This window comes from Solanum stenotomum, chromosome 11 (assembly GCF_019186545.1).
Source record: "Solanum stenotomum isolate F172 chromosome 11, ASM1918654v1, whole genome shotgun sequence".
NCBI lineage: Eukaryota > Viridiplantae > Streptophyta > Magnoliopsida > Solanales > Solanaceae > Solanum > Solanum stenotomum.
The window spans coordinates 42902974-42913329 of NC_064292.1; the positions used below are offsets into that span (position 1 = coordinate 42902974).

At 37.7% G+C, this 10356-nt stretch overlaps 1 protein-coding gene across 1 annotated transcript; it reads right to left on the reverse strand.

The window, feature by feature from the left end:
• Positions 1-2552: 2552 nt before the first annotated feature.
• LOC125845932 (serine/threonine-protein kinase MPS1-like) lies at positions 2553-10079 on the reverse strand. The gene is made up of 3 exons (XM_049525417.1): positions 9643-10079; positions 3771-4184; positions 2553-3568 (listed from the first exon to the last, which is right to left on the reverse strand). Exons 1-3 carry the CDS (start codon positions 9854-9856, stop codon positions 2553-2555), a joined length of 1644 nt encoding a protein of 547 aa, XP_049381374.1. The 5' UTR covers positions 9857-10079.
• Positions 10080-10356: the final 277 nt, after the last annotated feature.

Genomic DNA, 10356 nt, shown 5'->3' on the forward strand with positions numbered 1-10356 from the left:
ACCTAAAGCAAGCTTCTTTTTCTTTGTCTTTTATCTTTTAGCAGACAATTGACACACAAAACTAGATTGAACAATTGAGAAGCACTCAAGAGAACAAATGTTTAGAATAAGTAGAAGTAAGACGTGATATATGCATTGCAAGTTTAGCCAACATAAGAAAGAGTGACGTTATTGTGAGATTAGATGGGGACTATGGCATCTACATACAAACAATTCGTCCATCAAGGCTTGATGCTCGAGGAGAATGATATGATAGTCAAAGAACATAATCAAAATAAGATGGTTGAAATTAAGAAATTCTATCAGAGAGTTATGTGATAGGAAGATACCTACCAAAGTAAAAATCAAATTTGATAAAACACTTGTAAGACTAACAATGTTATATGGGATGAATGTTGGACCTCTAAGATCCAACGTATGCACAAGATGACTGTCAGAAGGTGTTTATAGACATTAAGATATAGACATTATGATAGATGTGCAATCATAAAAGATTAGACAAGATTAGAAATAATCACATTTGTCAGGAGGTGCAAATAACATATATGGAGGATAAATGAGCTATATGAGGTCGCTTGAGAAGGCTTTCTTTTCCGGGGAAAAGGGTCATATTTGTCCTCTACTATTGAAAAATTATAATATTACCCTTCGTTTGTACTATCAGTCCATATATGCCCCTACAATCATAAAAATGGCTCAACTTTGTCCTTCCTTCGTTAATCCCATCCATTTTAGTCACATGGCATGTCAACTCATCACACCAACCCTTCTTCTTCCACCACCACTCAGAGTCACCAACACACAACATGACAACACCTTTACCACATGTACCATCACCACCAACATAAACCATCCACCCGTCATCTATTTCTTTTTCATTAGTCTTAAATTAGTGGGACTCGAGCTATGGCCTTTCATTAGTCTTAAAAGAGATACATACGCACACATACTTGGAATATGAACATATGTTGGATTCATGACATGTTCAAGAACATTATAATTTCTGCTTTCAAACATGCTTTTAGTGGATGTATGGACTAACTTCAAGCTTGAGGAACATTAGAACAGTCACCATTTCAGATATATATACATTCTAGTATCGACCCTATGTTAACTGCCTGGTCATTTTCAACAGTGAGTAAATTTCCTTTTGAAGCATAGCCATGTCTTTATGCATCATTATTTGTTCATTCTTTCACACGCATAAAAAAAGTTTGTTTTGCACAAATGCCAGCATAAAGTTTCAAAATTCTATTTAATGGAAGATATGAAGGAAAGCTCTAAACTTTATCAACAACATAAATTAATTCTAGTCCATGTCTTTCTTCGAAAGAAAAAAAATCTATAGTCTATGTCAGGTAAAAAAGTAAGCACATTTAATTTGGCTCATGTCAATCAACTCAACCATAAATAAAGTATTCCTCCTAACATATGTGACTAGCAGATCACCGGTAAGGTCCTAATGTTTCAAGTATCAGAGGAAACAATGAATATTTAGAAATCAACAATATACCAAAATCACTTGGATAAGACAAGATAGAAAATCAAATGTTAACTAGCTTGAGTCCAGCCTATTTAAGACTAATGGAAGATCACTACAAGAGAACATGCAATTCGCTTGGGATTTTAGCTGCGAAAATAAATTCTAGCTGAAATAAATGTAATTAACGGAGGAAAGCAAATTTGAGTCATTGTTATGACGGAAGGGGCATATATGAACTGATAGTATAACAAAGGGTAATGTTACAACTTTTTCAATAGTAGAGGGGCAAATACAACTCTTTTCCCTTTATTTTTTATAAGAAACTCTTCTCTTTTTTTAAAGGCAAGGTTGCTTGAGACAGTTTGATTATGTTCTATGTTGACCTCCAAATGCACTAGTTTGTGGTGTGAAACTATGATGAGTGAAGGTGTTAAAAAGGAACGAGGTAGACCTAAATTCACATAGAAGGAAATTGTCCCAATAGACCTACAATCTCTTGGAATGCATGCAAACTAAGCGAAAACCGAGCATAATGGAAGAAAAAGATCTATATAAGGGGATATCAATTAGTTGGGATTAAAACTTAGGCATGTAGATACTTTTACTATAGGTTCAATATCAGCTAGGAATCATTAGTCTCGTATAGAAATTTGAATGGTAGTGAAAATGTTGAGAACTTCTAGAGTTATAAGCCCTATATTATTGATTATTAGATTGAGACGGGTATGAATGGAGTGACATGGATAGTAAGTATTTATATAGAGTCCCTAGGTAGTTGGGGTTGAGGGGTAGTTGTGTTTTACTTTTTAAGCATTCTTAACGTATGCAGCTTTTCCTAGAGGTAATCCTAGGAAAATCAAGCCGCTGTAATGCTCCATCAGCATGTTTAAAGATATAACACTGATTAGCAACTAACATCGTCCTTCTGATAGCTTCAAAATGTTATCAATTGTTTCACCCATGAAATACCACTAATTTTGAAAAAAAAAAATTACCTGACCTCTACAACCAAAACATAAAATAGAGTTAAACCCCAATAAAAGGTTACTGTTTATGGAAATCATGAACGCTATAGTAAAGTACGTACCTCATAGTCAATTAGTTGAATGATGTTGTTCTTTCCCTTCAGTCTCTTTAAATACTCAATTTCCTGACAAAACCCATATGCAGTAGCATAGTCACGACCTTTAAGTTTGATTTTCTTCAAGGCATAAATTGAGCAATCTGATGCAATGACTTTGTGGACCTCACTACTTCCACCACTACCTATCTTGCCAAGCCTTTGGTAAAGTTTTCCGTTAACTTTGAAAAATGTATCAGGATCATAACCTTTTTTACGAGACGAAGATGTTGCTTTACTACCCACACTTTTTTCTTGCTTTTCAGACTTAGAAGGTTCCAACTTCATGTTGGAAGATAAAACTTTTGACAAGGGAGCTTCAGATTGTATATCCGTAACACATTCTTTGGCTGAGTTATCCTCGAGAGGGGAAGTATCTTTAGGCATGTCACCTTTAATCAGCATACTATTCTTCGGCCCTTCAGCCAGATTAGGTCTCTTAACTTCTGAATCAGTTTCAGTGGTAGAACTAGGTACAGCAATAGCTGTCTGATCAGCTGAAAGCCTGTTTTCATTCATTGGAACAGGATAAGAAGATTGCATCAGATGTTCAGATTTCAGTTTATGTTCCCCCAGTGACTCCATAGAGTTGCTTGCAAGATGATATTGTGGACAATAGGTTGTTGAGTTTAGCATGGGAGCAGATGTCGAGTTTATCAATGTAGTTGTAGTGCAGCTTGAACCAACCACTGAAGCTTGAGTCATGGGGTGGCTCAAATCATTCCGTAAGAAGTTCCTGAATTGGTGAATCTGATCTGCAACTCCTAATGTTCTATTTGCCAATAGAGAGGAATTCCCGTTACCATCCACATCGGTGGTATGAATATTTTGATCTCTCAAGACTTGGCTAGCAGCGGTGACAGCCTCCATCTGATTTCCGACATCCCAATCCATTTCTGTCAATGTAAGTGAATTCACATGAGACAACAAGTCCTCTGTTCCAGTGACCATTCGGTTATTCACACCTGCATAAAGCATATATATGTACTATAATGTGCAAACTACTAAGCAGACCTAGTTTGCAGTAGGTCATCCAGGAAGCCATCCTTTAGTTAATAAATAAGCACTAACAGATTATTCAGTTGACAACATATGGAAAAGCTCAAGATATGTCTTAAGAGAAAAGATGGTCATATGCATTGAAGTTAGTGGAGTTCATAAAATTACCCTGAGACCTGGAAGTGCTATCAGCAGCAAAATGGACCTTCTTCTGCCCTTCAGCCAATAAAACATGCTCACACTCTGTTCCCAAGGAAGCAGATGTAATGTTGCTTCTATGACCAGTGAAGGATCTTGGTTGATCTCTCAAACTATTGAATGAATTATAATTCTCTTCATGCATGTCTACTGTGGAACCATACTCCGAAGGTGGCATAGATGCATCCTCTTGAGCTTCTACAGTGTCAGAGCCAATGTTCTTTGGTTGTGAAATACATTCCATTAATCTGTGACTCAGGGGAATTTCATCTTGGGTCTTCTTTGCTTCAACTGTACAATCTGTATTCACAGTAGAGCCTCTTGATGCTTGCCGCACAGGAGCTACCGATCTCCTTGGCATAATACCATTTGATTGCATTGTACCTAAAGTATTCTCATGTTAGATCTCTTGGCTTTGAAAGTTGTCACCGAGTAGTGAATCAAAATGGCCAAGCGCCAACATCTTGGGGAAAAGGGAAACAAAATAAGACAACAAAAAATGAGAAGAGAAAAAGCTCTTGACGTCCAACTTTAGAGGAACAGAAAGCAATTTCTAAACAACTAAACAAATTTGCAGCAGATGTATTTAAAAAGGAAAAGGATAAGTTACATACAGAAACTGTAAGATGATAAGATCACCACTGGGAGGATAGTGAAAGTTGTAGTGATAAGATTAGGTGAAACCAGATGTAATCAATATTTACTAATATCAATATAACAATATTAGTAGCTTAATGGAAATGATGACATGCTGCCAATCATTAGCAAATAAGTGCCAGACTGCCAGGGAAAAAACACAAAACTTAAGACTGTCGGACATTTAGAAAATAGAAAACACGAGAGCTTCTATGATCCCCTTCATTCCCTAACAGAGCACCCACTTCGTCTCCGACTAATTCTAAAAGGTGCACAACTATTCTGAAGACTTGTCACCTTGTTTATCCTATCGATCCTCTTTACATGATGTCTATCTTGAAATACTGCTCATAAGCATCTCAATAGCTACTTGGAAATAAGGTGCGAGTACAGGCATCTGGTCATGTGCAAATTCCAACTGCAAGACTACTAAGGCCACAATGTTGCTTAAGCTATCACAACATTATGGCCGAGAAATCCATCTAGAGCCGACCTTTTGGGTCAGCCACAACCTTCAAAACTCGGGGATGATGGGCCCGCCTCTTGACCCATCTCCACCTAAGTATAGGACTAAGTTTGGCGCAGGGCTATAACTTGTGACCTACGACACAAATCCCTCAACCTTTGCCAATTGAGCTAATCCCTAGAGCGAAGGACAAAGTGCAATGTTTTTTTATAAAGCAAGTGATATTAATAACAGCATCAAGAAGATGCAAGAATTACAAGATATGGCATTTGAGTTTACAAAAAAAATCTCTAGCTGAGTGTACAAACTATCTAAGTCAAAACTAGTGAGTTAGTAAAGTCCTGAAGATGTGAGAGGAAACTAGCCAAATGGAAAGGCCAGTACCTGTCTCTGGGTGGCAGAGTAACACTCATCAAATCAGTGTTGGATGGTCTGCCCACCTACATGATGAGCTTATTTCCAATCCCCAAGAACATTGAAAAGAAAATTAAAAGGCTACAGAGAACTTTTCTATGGCAGGGTAACAAGGAAAAGGGAGGCTATAATCTGGTTAAGCGGGAGTCAATCACACTCAATAGAATCCAAGGAGGCTTAGGCCTGAAGAACCTGAGTCTACAGAACAGCTGTCTACTTCAGAAATGGTTATGGAGATTTTGTACTGAAGACAGAGCCTTATGGAGAAGATTCATTGCAGGCAAATATGGTATATTTAATCAATGGACAACTAAAGACGTTATGGGCACTTTTGGATGTAGTGTTTGGAAGACCATTAGAAGATTATGGCCACACTTCAGAAGCAACATATGCATCAGTGTGGGGGATGGTCTAAAGACAGAGTTCTGGAATGAAATATGGTTAGGGGAAGACAATTTGAGAAACCTATTTCCTCATTTGTATACCCTAAGTTTGTAGAGCAATGCCACTGTGGCACAAGTCTGGAGTCAACGGGGTTGGGATCTAATTTTTAGAAGAGCATTAAACGATTGGGAAATTGAGGAAATTGCCAAGTTATTAGAGGTCCTCAATAATTTCCCAGGTACATCTCCAAGATCTGACAAGCCAATATGGAAAATACACAAGCAAGGGGTCTACACAGTGAAGTCATGCTATTGGAAGATGAACTACAATATTTCATTGACGGAGAGGTGGCCATGGAAACTAATTTGGAAGGTGAAATGTCCATCAAAAGTCTCATGTTTTGTTTGGCTACTGATTAGGAAAGCATGCCTTACTCATGAAGCTTTACAGAAAAGAGGCATGCATATTTGTTCAAGATGTTTTATGTGTGAACATGAAGCTGAGGTAAATAATCATCTGTTCATTCACTGTCAAACCGCTACAAGGTTGTGGAATACGTTTTTGTGCAGTCTGAGGTTTAGTTGGGTGATGCCAAAGACTACTTTGGAGGTCCTGAACAGCTGGCCAGGAGTTGGAAGTAGAGGCAAGAAGGAAGAATGGTGGAAGCTCATCCCAGCATGTATCTGGTGGTCTATATGGAAGGAAAGGAATGCTAGGTGTTTTGAAGGACAGAAAATCAATTTTCAGAGGATTAAAACAAACTGTAATAGTCTTCTATTTTTTTGGTGTAAACAAGACTTGGTGGGGGATGGGGTAGAATTAGTTGATTTCTTAGGAAACTTGTAATCTGATTACCACCATGGAGGTGTGCTCATCACACTATGGGATGTAAGTTTCCAATTCATCATCTCTTGGATGATGAATCTTTTGTGAATACAAAGTTACCCTTATCTCAAAAAAAAAAGTAAAGTCCTGAAGTTGTTTTGCATTCACATTAGGATACAAGTTGGACCAACTAAACAAATTGGCAATACACCTAGTGAAAAATGCCTAAAGCAGTTGACTCCTCATCAAAACATCTTCTACTCCGCTCTAACCAAATACACCAAAATAAACAAGCAGGTATCATGATCCAGATCTTCTTGATGGCTTTGTCAACTCTCCATAGGCTCCAACTCCCATAAGCATCCTTAACTGAGAGGGGTGTAATCCAATTGAAACCAAATAGACAAAAAACATACTCCATAATTATGAGGGGCCACCTCACAAAGGAGAAGAAGGTGTCTGGGGTTTCAACCTCTTTTTTGCACACATAGCATCTGTTTGGGAGCAATTCTTTATGTTGTCTTGGGTAAGATATGCCTCATATAGAGTTTTCCAAGTAAAACAAACAACCTTAGGTGGTAGCGTGGTCCTCCAAATGAGTTTCCGTGGCCAGTTATCTATCATGGGGTTTCTAGAGCACAAATATTGGTACCCTTCCTTGACTGTATAAACTCCTCCTTTCTGGTGTCCCCATGTGAGCTTATCAACTGCCTAAGGATTAATGTGACAATGTTATAGTCTTGCAAAAAAGATCTACCAGATCATTCACTATCTACCAGATCATTCACTTCCCAATCGTGCATATTTCTTCTAAATACCATGTCCCAATTGGTCCCTTTTCTATTAGTAGTAATAACAGAATTGGGATCTTGAGCAATTCTAAACAAATCTGGGAAATACTCCTGAAGAGTGTTACTGCAAGCCATTTGTCTGTCCAAAATTTTAGGAGTGAACCATTGCCCAATTCAAAGTAAGCATTTTGATCAAATGTGTCCCACAACATCCTAATACCCTTCAACAGTCTCACTCCATAAGAAAGTTTAGTGGTATCTGTGCACCATTGATTCAGCCTTCCATGCTTAGCTATGAAAACATCTTTCCAGAGCCCTGCCTCTCCCATATTGTATCTCCAAAGCCACTTCATCATCATACTTTTGCAGTGGGCAACAAGGTTCTTAATGCCAAGACCTCCTTGGTATTTTTGGTTGTGTGACCTTCTCCCATTTGATGAGGTGAAATTTGTGTTCCTCTATTGCCTTCCCAGAGGAAGGTCCTTCTTAACTTGTCAATCTGTTCTATAATCTCAGTTGGCATTATGGACAAGGCCATGAAATAAGTAGGTAAGTTGTCTAGAACATTAGTGACAAGTGGTACTCTACGCTCTACCACCAAAGGAGATATACTGTCTTTGCCATGTTGCCAACCTCTTCTCAAACTTTTCAATAGCCCCAGTCCATATTTCAATGGATTCATACTGGCCACCCATAGGAAGACCCAAATATGTGGAAAGAAAATGGGCCAATGTTACAGCCCATGATATCGGCCAGCTCATCCAGGTTTAAAACTTCATTAACTAGGTAGATAGTGCTCTTTAGCATATTCATGTGGAAACCTGAAATAGCATCAAAAATAACAAAGTACAATATTCTTTGCAGATTCTATCTGTTATTCGCCCTGCGCTATATCCTCAAGACATTTTCAGAATATTATTAGAAAATATGGCTGCTTCTGATTGTTTTCAAGTCCTATATAAGTAATACACCTGTATACATGTCTAATTCATTCATAGCAAAAAGCAAGAATACCATTTGGCGCCGCAATTCCAGGCATATTATTCTTCAAAGTAATGCATTCAATTGCAACTTTAACTTTATCATCAAATAATCCTATCAAACTTCCTGTAGATCTGTACTCTTCCTCGAGAAAGGACAAGATATGGATGTAACTCATATTGTTGTCAAAGGAGCATTTAAGCCCTGAAGAGAGGTTCAGAACGTGTTGAGCGTTTCGCCTCGCTTAATGTGTTTCAGTGTCGTTATTAAGGTTCAAACTTCTAAGACATAATTTTCCTTGTCAATTAGCCTCTTCTGAAAGGGCAACACTTAACAATTGATATTTCACATTATCATAAAAAAATCAACTTCTTTGTTCATATATTTGTCATTCATGCTTATAATTATTAATCTTGGACTAAACATACTATATATTTGTATTTTTCACCCTTTGTACCTTTTTTTATTAAAGCTCACATGTTATTTGTGCTTAATGCCACAGGGAACCTTATAGTTTCTTTGAGCTTTATGCTTTTGATTACACTAGTAACTCAGTTGCATTTTTCCTTTAGAGCTCCAATTGAACAGAGCCCATGTGTTGTCTTTTCAACGATAAAGTACATACTTCAGTAACTTCAAGAAGGAAAAAAAAAAAAGCATACTTCAATAACCTAAAGCCTCAACCTTTCAAATTCACGGAACTGAAATAGCAATTTCAACAATAAATGCCTAAAGATAAAAGATGAGAAAAGACAACTTCCACGATGAATCAAGTACCTCCATGACTTCCAGCCAAAATATACCGAGCCTAATAACTCAACAACTAGGAATAGGCATGCCATAATGATATGGCAAGCTCACTAATACATGTGGCTTTTATACTAGCACACCAAGTAGAAAAGGAAAAAAAATGAAACAGACAGATAACACTACAGAAACACAAGTATTCCTTAAACTCCTACAAATTAAATTGATAACATAAAAAACTGCAAAAGCTGGTCCTAATAAGCCCACAAGAAGAAGATAAAACTCAACTACATCATAAAACATGCAAAGATTACACTTCAGCCTTTTTTTTCCCATTGTCATTTTCTCTTAACTGAAGTTACCAGAACATGCGGCATCAACATGGTAAAACCCCCAAAGCCAAAGTTTTCATAGCTCAAAATTACAGAACTACCAGAAATTGAAGGGACATGTCACCACAAACCCTACACACTTGCACTTTAGAGCAGTAAACCTAGAGATAAAAGCCCTAATAGCAAAAATATTTGACAAAAAGATATTTAATCAAAAAGCCCTAAAAAGGTAGTGGCAGCATAAATGGAAGAGTGAGAATAGTTACCCCGAGGACGAGGGCGTTTGAAGGCGGCTTGAATGTGACGGAGGAAATCCGGTGGAGAAGATGAGGAGGAAGACGTCGTGGTTGTTGTTGAAGAGAGTGTAAAGGAACGGCTGACATTAGCGGATTCTGACGGATCGATTGGAAGAATGGAAATGGGCTTGGACGCTGCTGCTGCTGCTTCTGGTCCTAGAAGGTTCGCCTTCTCACCTTCCATTGATCAATTGCAACTTGCATTTCTCTCCAATATGTTCACGACATAGTACTACTACACAATTGACTAATAAAAGTATCATATACCCAAATATATAGAAACAGAGAGAAAGAGAGAGATGAGATCTATATAGTGCTTAGTTTATGAAAATGGTGATGAATCTGTGGATCCATGAACACCAAATTGAAAAGAGAGAGAGAGAGAGTTTAGAGCTTCTCTAAAGTTCAAAAATGGTGTCTTGGCGCTCCTCAACTGTGGGGCTGCTTCCTTTGCACTTTGCCTGTGTCTCATTTTGCACTTTGCCCCCTTAATGTGTCTCATTTTGCACTTTGCACCCTATCTTATTTTATCCTTTTCTTATGATATGGCCCCGAGTGCTTTCAAGTTTCAAATATGATCTATGGAGAAAAAGAATTCAAACGGTCCTTGACTTTTTTAGAATGTCATCTTAGTAACTAAATTTGGGTATGTTCATACCATAAATTATCTACTCAAAATAGTTA

Coding starts and splice junctions, on each gene's coding strand:
- LOC125845932 (XM_049525417.1), bottom strand. CDS start 9,856: ATGGAAGGTGAGAAGGCGAACCTTCTAGGACCAGAAGCAGCAGCAGCA. Junction 4,185..9,642: donor CAAACGCCCTCGTCCTCGGG/GTAACTATTCTC, acceptor AGAATACTTTAG/GTACAATGCAATCAAATGGT. Junction 3,569..3,770: donor TAGCACTTCCAGGTCTCAGG/GTAATTTTATGA, acceptor TGCTTTATGCAG/GTGTGAATAACCGAATGGTC.